General features: G+C 36.9%; 1 protein-coding gene across 2 annotated transcripts in view; it reads right to left on the reverse strand.

Moving 5' to 3' along the window:
* Window positions 1-5,486: 5,486 nt before the first annotated feature.
* The window catches only part of LRPPRC (leucine rich pentatricopeptide repeat containing), a 92,661-nt gene continuing 74,480 nt past the window's right edge, over window positions 5,487-23,667 (reverse strand). For both annotated transcript variants that reach the window (XM_074818041.1, XM_074818040.1), the window contains exons 31-38: window positions 20,908-20,996; window positions 17,340-17,544; window positions 15,007-15,146; window positions 14,729-14,844; window positions 12,201-12,272; window positions 10,648-10,732; window positions 6,919-7,061; window positions 5,487-5,617 (exon numbers count right to left, since the gene is read on the reverse strand). In XM_074818041.1, coding sequence (XP_074674142.1) covers window positions 5,561-5,617; window positions 6,919-7,061; window positions 10,648-10,732; window positions 12,201-12,272; window positions 14,729-14,844; window positions 15,007-15,146; window positions 17,340-17,544; window positions 20,908-20,996 — 907 coding nt within the window. In that variant the 3' untranslated portion in view covers window positions 5,487-5,560. The remainder of the gene's footprint in view (window positions 5,618-6,918; window positions 7,062-10,647; window positions 10,733-12,200; window positions 12,273-14,728; window positions 14,845-15,006; window positions 15,147-17,339; window positions 17,545-20,907; window positions 20,997-23,667) is intronic.

Genomic DNA, 23,667 nt, shown 5'->3' on the forward strand with positions numbered 1-23,667 from the left:
TTACAGCCTCACCTCAGGCTGCAACTTCAGTATCAGGACACAAAGAAATGGTAACAGTCCCAATGTTAAACACTGTCCCATATTCAGACTCATCTTTAGAACCACCCTAAATTACACTAATAGTGCACTTATTCCTAGAGCTGCTTTTGAATTTGAGAAGGGTGAAGTTTAAGAGGCAGCTGCTAGAACAAACTTCCTTTGGGATTTTTGGCACATGATGCTGCTCCAGCTGTAATTACAGGACTAGAACCATCATGACTCCCCATGGTGGAAAGGCACGAGAAGCCCAGGCTTGGCTCAGCAGCTCTGATCAGTCCTTCACAGCTGCTTCCTTCATTGAGCTGGGCTTAGCAGCCAACTCACCCTTAGCAGCCCCTGCTGCTGACACTGCTTTCTTCCCCTGTGAACCTCGAAGAGAAGTGGCTGAGGAGGGACAGTGGGAGCCATGGGAAAGGCAAAGATCCACGGTGGTGTGACATCCAGCCTGACTGCCTGCAAATTGAAGGCTGCTCCTTCCCCTCACGGTCATTCCCTCCCAATCCAAGCAGGCCTACGGCATCACGCTGAAGCTGCTAGCTTTGTCATCTTACTGCCATCCACAATAACAACTCTCATCCCTCCCACCTAAGTATTTTCCCAGTACTTCCAATCCCTTGAAAGTTCCTCTGTGGAAATCCTGTATTTTGACAGTTACCCTACACAGCCCCTCTCCCACAAATAAAAATCCAGCACCCAGTAAAACAGCCTTTCAGAGCCTCCTCCAAGGAGGTTGGCCAGGCCAACCTCATCCAGTCTGCACCCCACTGCTCTCCCTGCAGCCCAAACTGTTTTCTGTCTAAAAGTCCATGGTCCTCTCCTCCTCTGAAGATTCATCTCTGCTGTCTGCAACTCTTCCCAAAACTCCACTCTTCAGATTTGCCCTGGTCTCACAGACTGTGTGAAGAACAGCAGGTGCAAACTACTTGCAAAACCAAGAATTAAATTTGGTGCTGGTTTTCAAGAATCATCACTTTCACTGTGAGACACTGAGGTTCGTTGCTTTCTGAACCTTGAGTTCATAGTCATATTTCACTCAGCACTTACAGCTGAGTGAAATAATGAGAAACACAGAACTACAAAGAGGTTTGGAGCTATTGCTGCAGACAATAGCAATTCTATAGATACCACTGCTTTATCACGGTGTTATAAGAGTAATCACATGAGAAATTGTGAAGTATTAGCCAATTGTAATATAAAGGTTTAAGAGTATCAGAGGGAAACCTTGTGTTCATAGTTTTATCTAAAAGTAGATCAATATGGAAACCCCGTCTATAGCAGGTAGTGCATAAGACAGTTTCTATTATCTTACTTTCTTAATTACAGGAAACAGTAGAGAAAACTCAAACCTCAAACTTCCACATCTGCTCTTATTTCCATACCTAATGGGAAACCCAGAACTTTCCTCCTGTTCCTGAAGATCTGCACACTCATATGCAGAAAGATGCCCTTTGATTAAATTACAGTCTCAGTTGAAGCCACTAATTTAGAAGGATTTGGGGTTTCCTCTGATTACTGATTCACAGAAGTACTGGCAAACCACTAGAGGCTGCACCCATTCTGGAAAGGAAGTATCTTTTTGCAGTTGACTTTATACAGAAATTCTGAGAATAAATTTTAAGAAATGTAGAGAAATCTTTGCTATAGAAGGCTAAATTCAATGACAGTCTCAGCTTTTTCTTACGCACTCGCTATTTTCACCTTTACAGCAACAATATACTAGTGCAGGAAATTGGACGTTCCTTCTAGATGCCGATTCCCACATTGAACAACAAGACATCCTGGTCACATCCACCACTTTTGTCACTTCCTCCTCTGCTGTGTTTGTTCCTGGGGAGTCCAGAAGCATCACACGTTTGAGAAGAGCAATAAATATGGTAGTACTCTGGTGAACACGCTTCCAGTCTACTTCTCTGCCAATATGTGCACTCATGATCCTACTTTCACTGTTATGATCCTCCTGTTACTGTAAACTGCAGCTGGAATCCTGCTGACTCAGGCATTCAATCTATAAAAACCTTCCGAGCTGTCACTGCCAAAGACACGATCCATTCAGCTACTCCATTTTCAACAGTGGGTACCTATTAAGAAAGTCTAAAGACAGCTACTACAAGCTACATTTCTTGCTATAGAAAAGGGTCTCAGGAGACAATGAGTTGAATGAACTGTTTTAGTAGATAAGGATAGAACTACAGCATGTAATTATCATGCTGCAAAATGACTACATTGGTAGCTAACAAGGAAACTTTTCCCATGTTGAGGGCAAAACCCAAAAAGCATCCTCCTCCTGCCCCTGCCCCAAGGGGGAGTCGGGGAAGGAGGAGAATCCATAATGTGGCACAGGGCACAGAAGTGAGATTAAGTTATCTGAATTCAAGCAGCAAGCTTTCTCCCGTCCTCTCAACCCCAATCAAGACGCACTATTATGCAAACACATACACACTCCCACAATTTGCTTTTTACAGTAACATGTCAGGTCATTTCATGTCAGCACACTCTCAGCTTCCCACGGAGGCCTCTGGAAAAGCGTGCTCCTATCTCATGGACACTGCACCTGGTTTGGATCTTGCACAGTCCCAGTTACCTGCTAGTTGGTGGCAAATAATTCTTTTCTGCTTTAAAGGGGTGTGTGCTACAGTCAGTGTGACAGAGTACATTTGGTATCTGGACTAATAAATCACCATGACAAGTTTGCAAGATTGCCATTCTGCATTTTGTCAACTTACAGGTTTCTTTCTTTGAATATAAAGAAATAAATAATGAAACCGCCTATTTGGTGAAGAATCGCTAACCTTCTAAACTGCGTTTTTCTTCATGCTTGAAATAGCTGAGTCTCAGCACACCAATGCACAAGAAATATTATCATTTCAAGCGTATTCTAGAAAAGTCGGCAAAAATGCCAACTCTGCAAAACCTTTCTGGTATAACCTTGTTTCAGACCGAGATGATTGTGTCCCCGACTGGCACAAATCCCTCATTGTCCCACATTTTAAAGACAGGAGAGATTGCTCTCCTCTGTGTAATCATTCCTTATTTGTACATGAAACATTTACTAGAACAGAAAATCAGAAATATCATGACACAGTGGCAGCCTTTACCCATCTTTTGAATAACCTCTGCCTTCCCATCTCTGCCTCAGGCTCCATGGGCCCAGGCTATTGCAGCGTGATCCCAAATGACGAGCGTGCACCTTTGCCCGTTACCCTCTCATTGCTGCCACAAAACCCTGGTACTGTCTGGTCTCATGCTCCTGCAGCGCCGCACTGATGTTTAATCGGCTCAGCCGCTGGCTCATTCAACCCCTAACTTCCCATGAGATCACCCAAAATGCAGTTTCAAAGCCAAAACCCATTTAATTCATATTCTTCAGTTACAGGCTATCAAATTTACTTTCCATTTCCACAGTTGCAACTATTAAATTATAGGGTATTATTCTGTTAGAGTTCAAGTCAAACCAGTTAGCAGGAGAATGTGTAGATGCTAACTAGTACAAATGCTGCACAGTCAGACCTTGTGCATGGGCAAGACACAGCCACACCTCTGGCTGCAGCGCTGTGCACCGCTTTTCTGCCTCAGAAGGCAGCAGCCAGCAAGCGCAACCCGCCGGTATCACTGAACAGGCTCATGACAGATGCAGCACCTGACAACCAATTGCACCTGGTCCACGACCACCTGAGATTCCACCTCCTTGTCAAAAAGGTAGTTAAGATCTGCCGTTAACTTCCTCTGCAATGACCTGGTGTTTGCTTCAGTAATATCCTCTTCCTTATCCTAGGGGCCAGCTTAGCTCGAAAAGCATACGGGCCCATTGTCCCCAGTTACGCTCAGATGTGACTCCGCTTACTGGAACACGGCTACCACTGTGAAACAGAGATTCACGAGGTGACCTCTAAAAACAAGAGCTGTGGCACCAGAGAAAGGGTCGCCAACTAGTTGACCCAGTCTTCAATTATGCTGCTATTACACTGAAACACATGTAATGTAGCTGCAGCTTTAGAAAAAAGAAGCATCTCCATTTGTGAAATGAAATAAACTGAGTACTGCCTAGGCTTGCTTTCAGATAGGGCACACAACCATTAGGCTATGAATGAAATTTCAAATGTTAATGCCTTATCTTGACAACCCAGGAACAAAGGGTGCCAGACGGTTAGAGCCACGTAGGTGCAGTCTGTTGTCGAGTCTATGTGTGTGAAGTAATGAAGGTCATTGTAAAACCACACCACCAACGGAGCAGACACAGATAGGATTCATCCAGTTTGTTTGGAAAACAAATTTGCCTCTCCTCAGCCCCCTGATTAGTTATGCCTCATTTTAAGTGTAGCTGAAATTTTCTGTGTATTTGTAAATATACTAGTTAATGGGAAATTTTACTTGAAAAAATTAGGTCCAAATTTCTTTCTAACTCTGACATATTCAGATTACTGTAGTACGTGTCTTTCAAAATTTCGCCAAAACCTTGCGTGCACACATGAGTTTTTAATTGCCACAGTTTTGCCTACACAGGAAAACCCAAGAAAGATAAGGTTAACTAACTGAAAATGTGAAGATTAATAAACAAAGTTATTAAGTGCACAGAAACAAGCTTTCATTTCATTAAAACCTGTTTGAAGTACTGCGTAGGCACCATACTCCATTTGTTATACCAATGTGCACATTTCTGAGTTTCCATCATTATTCACAGAGATAATGGATGTATTTCCTATGTATTTTTTCGTCTTTGTAATTTATAAGTGTCTTATTTTCATGATTCCACATCTCTGGACTGTAAAACATCACATCAGAGTAGGTTTACTCCCACATTTACACAAATAAAGCATATGCCCACCAGCCTCCCAGCAAGTAAAAACCGCTACCCCTGCAAATAATGGGCACTGCTTTGTTTAAAAGGCATATTTTCATGGATATGCAGTTCTTGTATCCATAAAATTAACTGGACTAACAGTTATGAGAATGAAGTAAAGATGCTATAAAACTACAACACACGAGCTAGTGCAAAAAGTATTTTGCCTTTACCTATAATATTCAAATGCCTTAATGAGATACTTAACACAAGAGAAGTACATTTAGGAGAAATCTAAAAAAAAGATGTGTTTATTTTCTGTGTAGATACAGATGAATCCTGAAGATGACATTCTTTACCCTTCCACTTTCACCCCAAAGTACATTGACCGGGCAAAGAACAATAAAGGATAAGACAGTTTACTTGAGTTAGTTACATAACCCTCCAGCAACTTTCTTGATATACATGTATTTGGTGAATCAACAGGAGTCACAACACAGTTCCGGTTATAGCAGATCATACATCAAAACAGAAATAGCCTAGAAAGCTGCACCTTGATATTTCACTAGCAATTTTAACAGCATCTCTATTAATGAATGTTTCTATCCATTACAGCTACGCAAAGTGCTGCTTAAACACAGATTTATATTAAAAATTACACAGAGCAACATGCTTTTTAAAATTTTTATTGAGTGTAATATTTAAACAATTTCATAAACAACTAAAGCATAAAAGACTGTCTGTTCATGATGTTTCAAGTCTTCTTTTCCTCAATTGTTCCACATAGAACTTGAATGTCTCCTATAAATAGAGTGGAATAAACAAGTTCAACATTGTTTCAACTGAAAAGTTACTAATTCTGAACAAAGTCTTATGTCCTGACAAAAGCAAAATCTATTATTCTCTGTCATGCAAAACTAGATCTGTATTGAAGTCTGTATAATTAAGAGAAATACCAGAGAGAGAGAATAAAAGGAAAAGGAAAACCTTGCCAAAAATGCATAATGAAGCTTCTATTACAAAATGCAATAATATAATCAATTTCATTTTAAAAATGAAAATACTTTTTAACTGCAATCTGCAATTGTGTCAAAAAAATTATGAGATGCTTTTAAAGACCAGGCTGCATTAGAGGAAAATTGAACAGGGAAATCAGAAAATGAATCATTTCAGTGACTTTGAAAAAACACTCGTATTTTCACTAGCTACACGTAAGAAACAGATATTCTAGGTTTTAAATTTACACAGCCCAAATAAAAATTCAGATTATAAATTATGTCAAGGTTGCAGAACACACTCCACAGCTGGTAAAGGGCTAAACCAAATATTTTATGCCAAGTTTTTCTCCAATTCTTTGCAAAATGAGAAGAAAATCACATTTATCATGGAGAAACAGCATATAATCAGGTCTTTACAGAACTATAGAAAAACACTTACTTTAGAACATAAAAAGTGGCTAGAAAATGGCAATAAAAAGTTTGCTTAGAGAGGGAAAACATAGTAAGTCTTTAAAGTCTGCTTTGCTAAAATGGTAGAGTACTAGTCAAAGGAATGATGTGAAAAAAGTATTTACCGCCTTGACAGATTTAGCATCGTGCCACTCGTCACCCTCCAACAAGATATATTTGCACAGTTGCATATATCTGTTGGCAAGGCAGCTAGAAGCAAAACTGCAGAAGAAAAGTAATTCCTACAGTTCTAAAATCCCATCCTAATAAACCAGCAACTTGTACTAGATACAGAACAGGTAATTAATGAAAACTAAACCCCATTAATTGTTAATGAAATACACATTCTATAGCCTTTTAAAGTTCAATTGCTTAGATAAACGCCCCAAGGACACTTGAAAAAGGTACACCTGTAGATGAGTGTCTGATAAGGATCGCGTAGTTTAAATATCATAACCCCAAGAGGTTTTATTTCCTCAAGTCAAATCCAACACAAGATTACTATAGCTGCTACAACACAGCACTTCATACATTACCTCCTTTGAGAAGTCTCTGCAGAGATCTAATCCCTAAGTAATTATTCATGCAATTTGTTTTGTTAACACTGAACACACACAATTCTGCAGATCTATTTCTTAATTAGGAAATACTCACAGGGGGTTCAGTGAAAGGGACAGGCTCTCCTACTTTCTTCAGAAAAACTGCTAAAGATTTCAGAGATAGCTCGTGCAGCTGTATATTCTTTGCTTTTGTTTTCTCATACACAGCCTTTACAGAAGCAACATCCCCATCCAATTCTAAGGAAAAAAATAAAAACCAAAAAACCCCCAGTGATTATGTGTTCCTCTTTTCACCTGTTTCCATGATGTCACACATTCCTACTACTTGCCAAAACATATTCTAAATATTTTAATACACAATATTCCAAATATTCTGGATATTCTTCAAATCCTACTGACAATTCACATAAGAAAACAGAACATACAGCCATTCTAGCCTTCCTTTTTGAGGCTGGATGATCAATTCCCTCAAGCTTGTGCTGGAACCATGAAGGAGTAGGAGCCGCACAGTGAGAACACACTGCTCTAGGATGTGAGACAAGAGCCACGTGACTCTTTCTGAAGTAAATGATAAAAATTAAAAACAAAAGCTAGAACATAAAGCCACACAAATTCAGGATGTGAGAACTCTATAACAGAATTTAGTTCCCTTAAGTAAGAGCAGAATATTGTTACAGTTCCAGGTGCTGGCTACACTGAAACTATAACCTAAAGGAACAAAGTAAAACAAAGGTCAAATGCTCATTTTAGAACACAAAGAAAAACCCATTTCATCCTACTGAGCGGGAGAAAATTTTTGCTGACCCACTAACACTATTACAAATCTTAACTGCGTAGGTAACCAATAACATTTTTCTGGATATTCCAGAAGAGGTACCATCCCCTGCAACATGTTTTTACTAATCCACTCTTCATTTATTTAAAGCACTATTCACTTCTAGCTGTAGAAGAGCGGAGTATATTTCTCCTTCCTCTAAAGGGGAGAAACTCCTCCTCCCACACTGACTCATGCTTAACCACAGACTTTTCTGCTGCTCAGACATTTGCTTGAGAAGCATCGGGATGAAATTGAAGTGACCCCTCACAGTTTCACTGTTGTCCTCAGGGTCCTAGAAGCAGTACAACAGTTCCTAACACCTTGTGAACAACAAGGAAGCCATCATGTCCAGTTAAATTCACTTTGCTGCTTGGGAAAACACAAACATCTGCAGTATGGGAGCTGCCTCAGGTTCTTACTTATTCACATTTGGAAACACCATCTCCACAACTACAGGGGCTACAAAAAAAATGGTTCTTGAAGAAAAAGAGCTTTAATTACACAGAAATGGATAGCTTGTGACCCTTTCTCACGAGAAAAAGCCTTCCACTCACATCTGGCAAGTGACTGAGCTCCTTTCTGGATGTGGGAGGCTACTGCAGAAACTGCATGAAGTGACAGTTTAAGGAAAGCCTAATAGAAATCATCAACTTACTGTTTATTTAAAATATATGTATTTATTGCGCAGAAAAGAAAAAAAAGAGCTAATACTTAGATTGGGTTTAATGGACCACGCAAATGTGATTTTACATATTTCCTTTTTCTAGAAGGTGTACAGCAAAGAATCATGCATCTCACTAGAGGAGGAAATCTAGTCCTGGCAGTTGATCACATCTCAGGACAAAGAAAGGAGTATATGTCCCTTCATTTGTTCAGTTGTGGATGTCTGATATAAGATCAGGCTTCTTTCAGCTTTGATCTATATTCTACTATATCTTTGCTAAACACATAAACAATTATCATTGTATTTGCCCATTTAGTTTGATAACTATCAACAGCAACCAATTGTAGTAATAATACTCTGTTGTCTTTCATTCCCCTTTCTAACTAAAAATAACAATGGACCTGACAGAAGAATCATTTGTTCTCTAGAAAATTATGATACTACAAGGTTAGACTCGGCCCATAATGAGAAATCATGTTTAAAAGCTTACTAACTGCAAAATGAAAAAAAAAACTTTTAAAGAAAAGATCTTATTTCTAGCCCTCTTGGCTAGAACACAACCTAAGCACAGCCTTCTAAATTTCAGTTGTGCTAAAAATTTTGCTGATGATCATTTTAACAGCCAAATGAAACTAACACACCACTGCAGAAAGTATCAAAAAATGGAAGAGAAGGGATGAGGGGAAGAGGTTGCTAAATTGCTGTTCATGTGTACAGGACTGTACATATTATACAGCGTGGGGACAGAATATAGTAAATGCCCCTGAATATCCTAAAAGTAGGACAACCCCTTACTTCCCTAAAACAGAAAGATGCAATAGAAAATACTAAGATACCCTAGTACAACTCATCCAGCCCAGCCCTGGTAAAGGGTATCAAGTAACTGATGTGCATTCTTCTACCTGATACAGAAGTAGAATCTAAGTGTCATACAGGTGAGATGTTTGTACAGAATAACCTGAGAACTGCTCATAAAACTCTTCATGCTGGTACTGAATGCCTCCTCTAGAACCTGCTACGAGGCACCTACATCTCTGCCTAAAGATACTAGAGCAACCATCTGTTCACATACACTGTGGCTTCACATGTTGAATACACTCTAACCACTGTTTCTGGTATAATTAAGCAAGTGATTGATTCTCTGCAATCTCTTTATGAAATTGTTGTCCTATGATGTAGTTGGAAAGTATATTGAAAAAATTAATTTTTTCAAATCAAAAAGCAGTAAAGGGCGAGTCTAAAGCAGCAGGTACAGTGCTAGTGACAAAAGGGTGGTTTTTTGGTTTTATAAAAACATGTTAGAAAACTTACCCCTGCTGTGAATAAAACTATGGGGCTAAATAATTTTGGTAGTGATTGCTGTTTTGAATGTTACTAAGCAAGTCAATTTGGTAGGTTAGATACTACTACATCATGAGAACTTCTACAACTTGATTCAAATACAGTAAAGTTTGTATTCCTTTAACACCACACCTTGGATTTGGGTTTGAAGTGTTTTACCTAATTATTCCTATTTATCTCCTCTGTGATAGATTGAAGCACAAGGGCTTCTGTCATTATATCTTTCTGTTTGTAATACATGTGTGGAGAATATTTACTCCCTGTAATAAAACTGAAGGAACATATCAGAATACACCAGGCAAAGGACGCTACAGCACAGAGATGCAAGCTTCCAACTGAGTGTTGCCATAGGGGCTATATGTCCTGGGTTTTCAAGACTGAGTGTTGCAAATATACGTATTTAAGTAAACAACTTCATTTTTTTAGAGCTGCTCCTCTCTGACTTCAACTATAAGAACTGATTAGCACTTCAACTATTTAGGTAAATCCAAATGAAGGCATCTGGAATACTAACTTTCACTAAATTAAAACAGGTACAAAGAATCTACACTAATAACAATAAGGTCCTTGCACATTACTGATAGAACTAATCACTTATGACTTTGAAACACACACATAAAGGGAACCAATATTACATGTTTTGAGGAAAACAGCTAGATTAATTTGAAAAGCCATTCATTTCTACTACTGATGCTTTTTTATTCCACGAAGCCCCTACTTTGCCTCTCTTGTAGGAGTATCCTTTAATCTGACCCAGCCCGTTGTGTAAAGGATTCAAGGCCTGGGTCAGTTGGTTCCTTTTCCAACCTAATAGCTAAGATAGTACACAGACACAACAGACTTAAAACATAAAACCCCCAAACCCCCCACCTCTTTGTGGCTCAAACTGTAAAGCAAGTTACACAGTGTAGATCCTACTCCCCCTGTCTAAGGGTTTCTACAACCTTTCTTAATGTCTCAAGAGTTCTTACTAAAAAACTATTCCAAGGACAATAAATTACCATAACATTTCATGAGGTAACGGTATGCAATTTCCATATCTAGATGCTCAGGAATCAGTTCTAGAAGTGTCTCGATCTTCTTTGCCTATAAAATTTAATGCACAGACAAAAAGAGCATTAACTTCAAATCTTAAAGAACAAAATGAAATTGCCAAAGTTAGAATAATTATTTCAGATCTTTTAAGTGAAATGAACTGTACTGATAACAAGGAATGGACTGTGCAACTGAAAGCAGACATAATAATTTCCTTCCCAAAATTTCATATACAGATACAAAACAGTAAAAGAAATCAGGCACAAAATAAATCAAACAAAATACAGGACTAAAATCCATACTCAAGAAGCCTAAACATTTCTATTTTTTTTGAAGGAAGCAATTAATGTATTAATGAGAATATGTCAACCAATCAAAAAAAAAAAGCAAAGCACTCAGCAGCCTTCACTGACCTAGAGGTCAGTGGTAGCTATGATCAGTGCTTAGAAGAAGTCAGATCACTGACTAATACGCTTAAATTTGGAACCTCCTTCCCTCAACCTCTAATCCCAGTTTCAAAAATTCTCAGGTTTGGAATTAGAAAGAGTTTATAGAAATTAATAAAGTCTTTATCACATACTACTAAATTCCATGTGTTATTAAAATTTCAGCTTGAAAAGCTGGAAATTTTCAATTTTTCTAATTTCTTCCATAGACACCAAAAGATGGTGTTTATCATCATATTTATCATCACTTCAACAGAAGAACTTTTAATCTATGAATATTTAACGGAAATTTCCACGAAAGATAAATGTGCATTTTCCCTCCTTTGAAAAGTATTTATTCTACTTTGTGTATTACTGTCTCCTGATGCAGCTCCTCTAAGAAAGAGAAATCAATGTGGCTCGGCATGCATATGTGTGTTTTCGGGTATTTTTGTAGTTATTCAGTGTTGGGTGGGGTGGGGTTTTTTTGTGAAGTGTTTTTTTTGTTTGGTTGGTTGTTTTTTGCTTTTTACTATGAGGGAGGGAGGGACAGGAATAAAGCAGGCACATAAATGAGAGCATTTCGAATTATAGGGAATGAGCACAAAGCCAGGAATCTAAGCAGATGCTCAAAGTAGATACATGCCTAAATCACCATAACAAGTAATAAGAAATGTGTCTTCTAATGTCAACATAGAGGCATTTTATCATTAGAGAGAGGCTGAGGTTTAAACTTGCATTTGTATTCATACAATGCAGCCAACAAAATAAGTACTTTCAGGTTGTGACACTGAACTGGATAGTGCAGTAAAACATTTAAAGCACAATGTTTGTAGGATATAAAGTATAACATCAAAAATGCAGGAAATTACTGAAACAATGGAAAAGATATTAAACTACATCCTCCTTTTCCATCATGCTCCATAAAGTAAACTGTTCCTTTAAATGTAACCAACTCTGCAAATTAACCTCCCCCCTCCCCGAGAAACCTGATAAAGCTGTCAACTGTGAAGTTCAAGATCCAAAACACTTCAAAGGTCGATGAAACAGTATTTTGCTACATATACAATGATATACATGAAAAAATATTATACCTGTCCAGGTTTAGATGCTGATCTAGCCATAAAACTCACTAAAGCTCTCTTCTCAACTAATGCACCACACCTCTAAAGAAAAAGAAATAATTAATGCAGCAGTCATGAGTAGGTTAGTGATAAACAAAATGACTAAGGTGAAAAATTCCAATTACAGATGTTTAAAATAATATACTAATACATTACCTATTTACAAGGCAAATAATTGACCATTAGTTTGAAAAAAAAAAGCCACCACTGAACATAGGAAATAAGTTCATTTTGTGCACTGTTTTGGTAAACATTGTTTTTAAAATGGTAGATACAAAGTTTGTTTAAAACAAAAGGGGAAAGAATTAAACTAATACTTCAACATACCACAAAAACGAGGTTTAGGACTGCAAAAGAATGAAAAAGAGAAACACTATTCCTCTCCAATTATACTGCCAAGCATTCACAAGTGAGCTAGGGATCATAAGGTTAATTATACATTTAATAAGGTGTCAGGGAGATAACTGCTCGTTTCTTTATAAAAATTAAAATGTACAAAGCAAGTTCTCTTTAAAGTATAATTACCTACACTTATGCATACAAAGGACTGATTTCAATCTCTCTATTTTATAAAAGGCTTTCACTGCAATAGACAGTGTTTGAGAGAGAGAGAAGTTGAACTTAGAAAAGTTTGAGACAGACCAGATAAAAATCAAAAATCTATCTTACTTTAGAAACAAGGGCAAAATAAAATAGACAAGACTATATTTTAGCATATGTTCCTCAAAGGTGTCAGTCTTAAAATTCTTACAATGCACAGTACTTTTTACCAGTTGTAAGATATTTTATCAGTACCAAAATGCACAGGAAGAGAATACTGTGCATGTAAAAATACACATACCATGAATTTACTGCATCCAATTAATATTTTAGACATATGCAAACAAGAAGTTTTGGTTTATGCCATTATGAATGTACTATATGTGTATTACTACTATTACTGTATGATTATTACTAGATTCTAGATACCTATTAGTAGAATACTCGATCCACAATAGCAGTCAAGAATGTTTAACACAGCTGCAAGTTTTTCCTGAACCAAATAAAAAACAGTTTCTCATACACACTGAAGTTTCAACTCAAGCTTACCTGTGAATGTCCACTTAACATGAAATATTTTAAAATTCTCCCCCAAGATATAGGGTATACAATGTTATTTCAAGTATGCTACAGAGCCATGAATTTAATTCCAATAGTTGGATGCTGTTATAATAATTTTTAGGAATATATAAATGGAAATTACTCCATGTTTTGAAAAATTTTAAGAACGTGTTTATTTTACTTAAAAATGCAAAACCCCCTATCTTCACAAAAGCAAGAAATCATAATCACTCTTTATTCACTCAATTTCATTCATTTCAATCAAAGAGCAATCAAAAAAATCAGGAAGAATAAAATAACGAGATTTTTTGCATATTGATGCTATATAGCAAGAGGGTTTTATATCAAAATTGTAGTCTCCTTTTAATTTAATACTCAGAAGACCAGTTAGGCAAAGCAATAAACAAAGTCATATTCCAGAGCAGGGAATATACAAATAATACTGTAGCAGAAGTAACTGAACATATTTGTTGGTATGCATTCTTCTCAAAAAATGGTCTTGGAGTATCATAAAACATCTGATGAATGAAGCAGAGCTTTTTCTTTAACAGCTTAAAATACTTAGCAACTGGTAAATGAGTAGTGTGCACCACCAGGAGATGGTAAGAGGCCTCAATCTGAGGCAGGAGCCTACGCACACAGAACCATCTGCAGAACCAGCGTGAGGGCTGGACTGCCACCTTGCTGGGATGAGCCTCCCTGACTGAGCCTGTTTGGGCAGCTCCCACCACCCACACTTCATCCCACCTCCAGCTCGGCTTTGTCTTTAGCTTTGTACAAATAGCATGAATGCAGCTGTCTCATCCCTTGAAGGTCTCTAACTCAGTCGGGACTGGGCCTCAGAGACCAGCATTTGTCTTTTAATGCATCTGTGACACTCAAGTAAATAGAAAGCAAATTCAGCTCTTAATAAACCTTGAATACAGCATATACAGTATTACAGAAACCAAGTGAAATAAGGTCCACAAAAAGCAAGCATTGCTTGCTTCTGGTTTGCAAACTGTACAGCTGTAAGGTATTATGTTTACAGCACTTAAGAAATTATGTGAGAAGTTGCAAGGAAATGGTTTGCAAGAAACAATTGCTAGATCTAGCAGAAAACTTACAAAAGAGTATTTGCTTTGGATGGAATTTCAAGCAATATACAAGTCTTCCTCTATTTCCTTCAGGTTGTTAGAAGACCCAAAACATTCCAACTCTGGCACCCGCTACTACCATTTGTACTAAAGTACCAGCTCGTGGTTTGGAATAGTCTAAAGTGTGCTACTACTACTCACACTGTAATTCAAAAGCATACTAGTACTAGCCTACACTACACAACACCTCTTTTTGACAATTTCTCAGTTAACCTTTTAAGAGCTCTAAGCATTTCTGTACCTCTCTTGTTATGTCATTACCTGTATCAGCGATCTGGCATCATCCACTCTGTCTGCACTGACATATTGAAGGAAAAGATCTGTGACAGGTCTGTAAATTCCAAACTGACTGGCCAGTCGTGCTGCCATCACCCCAACTGCAAAATGATGGGTACGTAAGGAAAATCTTTGATTGAAAAGCCACTTTTGTAAACTTCACAGGCATGATTTATGCTGACTGAGCAGGTTTTACATGTAATAGCTCTTTCATAACACTTCTGTCTAGTCAGAATATTTAAATATCATTGCAATTAACTTACATTTTTCCAAAGCTGGTTCTAATCCTTCCTCAGACACCTTTCTTAACAAATAGGAAATATTTTTGACAGCTTGATCAGGATTCTGTGCACCAGAGATAAGCAGAGGCTCAAGGTATTCCACAGCAGCATCAAGGTCATTGCTAGGAAAAGAGATTGAACTGGCTTAGTTTCTGAAATCAAGATTTCAAAACCTAAAGAAGCAATTATATTGAAGTTTTTGTTTTCTACATTAAGGTTGTACATTTCCCCGGAATGGTTGAGTACCTATGACTTCATTCAGATATTGTAAAAGTGAAACCATTTACGACCAAATGAATAATTAACCCATAAATAAAAATTATTAATGACCTTTAACCTGTACAAAGCCTAAGTAATTTTGACACACTTTTTTCCTCATTAAGAAAGAAGAGTTCAGCTATCTGCTTCAGGAAAATGTGTTCTGCGAATCTAGAAGGCAAAATCAAAACATTAATGGAAGGTATCTGAATAATTAACGCATGCAACTCAAGTAGTTTTTTTAATGTTATTCAATTAATTATTTACCCGATTTTTCCCATGCCTGCCTTTCTGGATGCAAAGGACAATACTAAATGCCACTGAGTCAGTACCTTTGTCTAAACACTTTTAATCTTATGGCTTAAGTATAGCACAGGCTAATGAAATCATGCAGGAAGTATTCACCAAAGTGTAAACTCTACTTCTAGCATTCTAAAAATTTCAAATGACAACATCTCTTACCAGTCCACTCTAAAAAATAATTTAATTGAAAAAGAAATCGGAACACGATGAGTGCTTTTAGATGAAGCACAAATGCAGCACATTTGAAAGCTATGAAAAATGCTTTAAAAACTGTATCAAAAACATGAATCTACCAATAAATGAACATGTATTAAAATATGTGTAAGAATCTGTTTTACATTGTTCTCAAGGTACAGCTTGCAAGATATTTAAGAATATATAAGGTGCGTACTATTTATGCTGCTGCTAAGTCTTTTCATACATCCAAGTTAGTTTCAGTATGGGAAAAGAAAAGTTGGTGCTGCTTAAATAACCTGTGCCTGCATACAGCAATTTATTTATTTATTTATTCCTGTCACCAATCTACATCCTAAGAACATAGCATGACTTTGCAACACTTTTATGACACAGATATATAGGAAAATATGCAGCTTATGAGACAAATCCTGAAGTATCTCTCCTATTTGGAGTATTTAATTTAGGCAAAAGTCAATGCACTAGAACTGTGTGCCGAGGACAACTCAGATCTAAGTATTTACAAGATCAGTCCTTTATAGACGTTGTTTTTCAGTGGCTGAAAATACAGTGAGCTCACTACCGGAACCGGCCTACACAGTTCTCCTTCAATTCAAGTCCTCTTGCTGTTCCAAACACTTCAGTGACTATTCTCTCTGGTCTGGCACGCCTGAGGCAACTGGGTATCTGTTATGTACCACACAGTTCTACAGCTTTCCTGCAGAGTTAGACACAGGAGCTCTACCTGATGAAACCGGTGTGAAATAAAATAACAGAATATGTAGGATTCCTGAAGACTGGTTCCTGCAAAGCATATTTGAGAAGTTCATAGTAGGCCCTTTCCCCCAAAAGTGCTTCCCCCATGCAGTTTTATACAAAGGATAAAGTAGCACAGAACCAATATATTAACTAAACCAAAAATGCTGGGCAGAACACGATACTGAAATAAACAGCTGAATCAAAGGATACTCAAAACATGGGGATAATTATCATGATCGAAACAGTGGCCTAAAACAGCATAGCAGCCAATTTTTTAAAATTCTGACAAAATAATACAAAATCACTCCACAGATAATATGTCTGGCTTTCACATTTTGAGGGTAAACACAATAATATTTTGTGATTTCAACTACTGGAGCAGGTAGCAGATTGTTGTTTCCAAACAAGTATTATGTGCATAATCCATCAGAACTAAGGTCCAAGATTTTTTACATTTATATTGATGAAGTAATTCAATTTTACGTTCAGATTTCATAGGGCTTTTGACCTAACACCAAGGAGAACACTTTACATGGTGTAATACATTAGAACAAATGTATCAAAGCTAAATTACAGCACCAGAGAAGACCTTATGCTCTCCCAAATGCTTCATACCCCTGTATATCATTAAATGATTTTCAATCCCAAATGTGTTTGGGAAACAATACCAGAACAGAACTGCACAGCACACTGCTCAGCTTGACCAGAATTCTAATATCTAGGACACTGTAAAAACAGAAACAGAATGAAATGGATAATGCGAGTGATTTCCCACCACTCTGCGTAAACGAATTACATATACTAGTCCTAGAAATACTTACTTTTTAGTATGAGCCAAAGCAATAGCATTAGCAATTAGTGAGGCAGATAAACCAATTGATTTTGTGACGTCTTCCAGCATGTTTTTAAGTGCTTGCAGGTTCTTTAGATCTCCTTTTTCTGCCAGAGCCTGAATGAGTGCAGTAACTGCTGGTCTAGTAGGCAACAAGCCACTGTCAAGTACTCCTTTTAAAACGGCCATGGCATCTAACAATGGTAAAGAAATAAGGGAAAAGGAAACCAGATTTCAGTTCAGAAGGCAACCATGCTGCTGGTATCATTAACCCTACCCTTTTAAACACATGTACAGAAAATAATTCTCTTGCTGAACTTAAACCCCAAAATTTCTATAATGAATTTTAACTTGAATATATACACACACAAATAAAAACTTTCAACAGTAATTCAGGTTAAAATGCTGTAATATTTACTCAATAAAAAGTATTAAGGTAATTTTAACAATTAATTTATTTTAGTATCCAGGTCAAGGAAAGCAGCTGTCATAAATATCTTCCCTTATGACTTTAAAGTAATGACCTTTTCAGCTTGTTTTTTCTCCAAACTATAATCAATTTTCTTTACTAAAAAACAAAACTTGCATACTTAACAATAAATATAGTTTAAAAATGTAATTCATTATTGAAACTGCTAAAGTCTAGTGTTCAGATTTGTCTCTTTAGGTGTGCACCAAAACTTTGTTTACCAACATTTAATTTTTAAATCAAAACATGGGACACAACTCTCCATACCAGACCAAAAATAAACTCAAATCTGGACAGTTACCTCAAGGACTCCTAAAATTAGAGCAATTACTTATGTTAAAATCACACAAAATCAATCTCCTGTTTGTCTGCCACAAATTCCCCAAACCCACGGCAGATGAAGTCACCCTCATTTCTCTAACCAGAATTCTTGTCAATTTACATTATACATGAGCAAACACACACAGAAAGACATGCTCCTCTGGTAAAAATCTCTTACTCCTTACTAGCATAGGCAGGATTAATCACAGATAATAATTATAATACCAAGGGATAACACTTCTAAAATAATATACACCCACTTGAACTCCACAGCATTAACATTCCAATTCAATATGCAGGTACTGCAGAAACCAAATATTACAAGTGAGGAAGAAGAAACATCCTGTATGCCTAACCTTCCTTCACAGCAAATTCTCTTCCTGCACAGCCTCCCCCCACTTCCCCCGCATCCCTTTTTTTTTAGGGGAAAAAAAGGAGCAATACATCAGGGGCAAGATACCTAAAATTTAAAAAACAAACTTAAAACACATGTCAAATTCAAATTCTCTCCTGACTGTAAGTGTGGACTTCCCTTCAGCATGGGGCATGACCAGCCTTCTCAAGAACTAGGACAGAGAAAGATTTGAACATTGCATGTGTGCAGCACTACTGCAAGAAAGTATGTACTAGTAGCATACTGGATAATTCTGCTGGCATCTTTTTTTTTCTTCCTTATGCAAAAGTACTCATTACTACTAATATGAATTCAGTAATTTCATCTCTTCATTTTTCAGTACTTAAAAGCAGGTAACTATGTGCTTGTGAAAACCATTCATCTTTTAAAAGGCTTTCCTATAAACTCTGAAAATTCCCTATCGTAAAACTCAAGTTCTGACTCTTACAGTAACCTGGGTTTTACCAAGTTCTTGCTAGAAGACACAAGAGCGCTTACGAGTATATTTAGGGACCTACATAAAAACTTTTAACTGTACCACATTACACAGCAAAGAATGATGGTGAACTGTATGAGGAAGTGATAAAGCAAGCAAGTTTTACTCAAGTGAAAGCCATCACAGGATGCAGGTCAAATTGAGCTCACCAACACTACAAAAAGACCGTGCCCAAAAATTTATTTGGTAAACTGAGAGCCTCAGAAAATTACCAGTATAGCTGAAATATTTAACGGCTTGCATTTTCAAGGCTTCACTTACAAAAAGAGAAGCAGTATCTTTCAAATTAAAATACAAACAAGGATCAAGTCTGACTATTCAAATAAATTACCAAAGTGAAGCCTGTTCAATGCACAAGATAAAGGAAAATATAATTTTGCAAAGGCATGTAATTCCACAGACTTCTTAAGAAACTTTGTATTGTGCTAAAGGAAACACTTTTAGAGTACAGCAAGGAAGAGGGTTGATGTGGCAGAGAATTTAGCATGCTGGCTAAAAAGAAATCATGTAGTTAGCGCAAGAGATTGGCAGAATATAGACTCATCAGTGATGTTCTGAAGGGAAGATTTTTGGTGTGTAATGTTTAGGAAGAACTGGCAAAACTTCATGGCACACTGGACAAAAAAAAGCAGAAAAATTATTAAAATCAGGTAAAATTAGACTGATAAAGTCAGGAGAAGGCTTTGAAAGCTGCAAAAACTTAAGACTTGCCAAGAGCAAGAGAAGCAATTGCATTCACCACAAATACTTCAGTCAATGACACCTGGCAATGATGTCAGACTGGAGACTGAATGGGGAAGGTATTTGAAAGATGACAAGTTTATCAGCTGCAGGGAAGAGTACAAGTGAGAAGCTGCATCTAAATGCTCACCTTAGAGTATTTTATGGGCTACTACAGCTACGCATAATGGAACAAAATAAAATTAACTGATGGCTGAATCAAAAATGGATTTTCTGGTATGCTTTCTGGTATGAAAGTAAAACCCAGTTCAGTGTAATACATTTTCTTCATACACAGCTGCTTTAATGCTTAAAGGTACTGACAAAAATATGATTAACACTTCCGTAGGGACAAAAGACACAGCACTGCATGTAAAACTATGTGCTTGCAGAGTTCTCCTTTCTAACGAGAGTTCTACAGCACAACTTAAATAAGTAAAATGTAACACCGTGGAGCTGAACTCCAGGCTGCAAAACAACCAATGCTGAGAACTAAAATAACACAACTGTAAACTTTATCCACCATCTTGTTGGGTACCCTTACATACTCTTCAGCCACCATTTTCTTTTCTATCATCACTGTTACATTAAAAACGAAAACCAAACTGAATATTTTGTTACTGTTGGTATTGAGAACTATTAAAAAGTATTTGATTAAGTTTTTAAATCAATATTATAATCATTTAGTGCACAATCATGCACATTTAACAGTCAATTTAACTCATCTGGTATCTCACACAACCAACACAATATGCAAGAAACAACTGCTGGGAATTGTTTCAGATGCTCTAAAGTATGTTAATTTCCAAAGCAAAATGACTTGTGCTGTGAATTTTAACGCACTTGAAAGCCTGTACTTTCTCTCGTTCTGGAGCACAAATTTTGCATGTCTGAAGAGCTGTGATTCATCTTAAGAAAACCCATCTTGTGTTAAATGGAATGGAAACTGGACTAAGTGGTCAAATGACAAGTACATTCATATTCAAGCTGTATTATAAATGCATGTACAGTAATTTACGTCTCTCAGCTACCACAAAAGGCTCTTGATAAGCAGGTAATTTGCTAAATGGACTCCTTTATCCAAGTATTCGAAGGGCGTTACAAGAAAAATCTGCAGAGGCATTAATGTGACGTAAAGGTCAAGCATTGTGACATACCTTTCAAATAATCCCGCCTAACTTGCGATATGATGAGGAGGCTGCTGGCAGCACTGTTCAGTGTGAAGCCCTTGATGTGGGTCTCAGCACTAAAAGAAGCAGACATTTAGAAAGGAATTACTGACATGCTTCTGATACGATAATAAATGGTTGAGCACCAAGGTGAAATTATAAAAACTACTGTTCGTATGTTAAAAATATTGCTGCAAAATATCGACCTGGAGACAGCTTTTGTGTTATCCTGTCAATGGTTATAGAAGGATAATTTTTTTTTGCATTCTGACAGATGACAAAGTTGGAAGTGAGCAACAAAAGAAACAAAGTACAAGATTTTTTTTAAACAATCGGTTCAGATTCTTGAATGCTGACATATTAGATGACTAAAATAACTGCATGCCCTGCATTGTTCTGTTGTATCCTAGGCTGGATACTTTTTCTTCTTTTTTCAATAGTCACCATAATTATAAAATATAAAACTATTCTTTCAGCAATAAAAATGAAACATTTATTTTCAGCACTGTATATTTTAAACATAAACTAAAGCATATTATGAACTAACACCATATCATTTGGTTGATTAATTTTCAAATTTCTGTCATCTAGATGTATACAGGTTTTAAAGTGAACATACTACATTTGCTGCCTTAGCCATGTCAAAATTGTATTTCGCTTATCAATTCTTTATCTCCTGTAATACAGAACTTCACGTATCTATAGCAAAGAGAATCTTTAATAACACTTCTAAAGCTTTTCTAACACTCTGGAAATTAGTCAAGAGACTAACCAGTAATCACACTGATCTTACACTACAAAATGTTCCCGTTCCTAAATAACAGAGAGCCATATTTTTAATATAGAAGGATAACTTTACAATTGTTCATTTCTAGATTACAAAATCTCCACAGAAGGGGGGCATTGCCATTTACCATATCAACAATCAAGATAAACCTCACTGATCATCTTGTGGCAAACAACTGAGCAGCCTACCTACTTGAACTTAGAGGCTGAGCGGATTGGGAGGTAAGCAGGGTCATTGCTAAATTATTCTCCTCAATCCCAAGAAAATCCTTCACAGTGCACACAATATGACTATCCTCTCAGTCACTTTCAGCCTCCCAGGCTCACAAGTGCAGTCACTGGACTCGGGATTTTCTTACTCTCCCAACCAATCCTCTTAATCCCTGCCTAAGCACCCACTGCTCAGTTCCGCCTTTTTTTTCCCTTTGTCCCATCTGTCAAAGCCCTTAAGTCAACAATTCATGCATGAGACTTTAAATTACATATAACAAAGGATTTACTTTCTCCAATCTTCCAATCTTTAGTGTGATTAAATAGATGTTAGCTACTATTACAGAACTAATCCATCATTCCAATGCTCCTAAATTTCTATTTAAAAATTCTTGGTCTAAATGCTGTAAATATTCCTCAAAACAGTGCTAGAATGCAAAGCAATTGCGTTGACCAACAGATCAGTAACCTTCTGGGTTGGTTGTTGATTTTTTTTCCAAATGCATAGTAGGAGTGCAATTCCTTCTACTACATCACTGTTTCATGGAAGTTTCTCCGTTCTGGTAACAGGAGGGAAGTTTTAAAATTATTTGACCTTTCTAAATAAAAAAAAATTACTTATTTTGTTGCCTATGCTAATGCTCATAGTAAGGCTTTCTAAATATTATTTAAATTTCAAATTTGGCTTCAAGCAGAGTAAAAAGAAAAAGATGTCAGCTTACATAAGTAAAGATAGCTTTCCTGTATTTTATGAAAATATTAGGAGTTGCACAGGTTTCAGGCCACTGCACACATTTAGGCTTTGCAGGAGTAATCTCTTTGTAACATGAGGTTGGAAAAATTGTCAAGCATGCAGAAATGTGTGCAAAACACACAGATTTGCTATTCCTCAACCATGGATAGACACACAATCACTTTCTCTATTTCAGCAAATAATTTAAAACTTACAGACTTTTGGAAATGCTTAATGTAAGCATCATTTTGTTACTAGAAAAAAGATACACAGATAAACACCATGAACACTGCCAATATGAAGCATTTTCTGTCTTGATGCAACAGAGAGCTGTTACAGACTTCTTAGAATGTCATTATTTGGCATTTCTATGCTACAAGATGGAGTATAAGAGTTCTGAAAAGCACAGGGGTTATGAAGATGGTTGGCTTTGACCAGTGACCAAGAATAGAACCTCTTATTAAATCCCATTTTCTTTTTTTCTAAGTATCTCAAGGTTCAGAGGGGTTAGTCCTTTCAACTTTTTTAGTGTTTAAAATTTTTTGTTCATTCTTTTTCCTGCATTTTCAATTTACATACTAAAACACTTATCTAAAGCGGGAATTCTGAATCACGAAAATACTAGGAACAAGCCACCATGTTCTTTCAGCTCTTCCAACCTGCAAATTACTCCTGATAACATGCAATACTTTGTGTATCTTCCTTACAAGTGTGTTTGAGCTGTGAAGCAGGGAAGCAGTCAATGCATGTACACTGAAGTAGTACATTTCTACATTCAGTAGAAAGTTTCAAACTTCTTCCCTGAAGAATCTTTCAATACATCTTTCAATACATGAATATTTTCTGGGAATGCTTAACAAACCACCTAAATTTTATCAACATTCTTTTACTTCTAAAATATCTCCTTTTCATCTTCTATTTACAAAGATTTATCAGTTAGTTCCAATTCAGGGACCTTAATCTGATACACTGTTTTAGTTTTTTCTTGACATAAGCCATCCAGCACAAACACTCCTTAT

The sequence above is a fragment of the Strix aluco genome, chromosome 3, assembly GCF_031877795.1.
Source record: "Strix aluco isolate bStrAlu1 chromosome 3, bStrAlu1.hap1, whole genome shotgun sequence".
Taxonomy (NCBI): domain Eukaryota; kingdom Metazoa; phylum Chordata; class Aves; order Strigiformes; family Strigidae; genus Strix; species Strix aluco.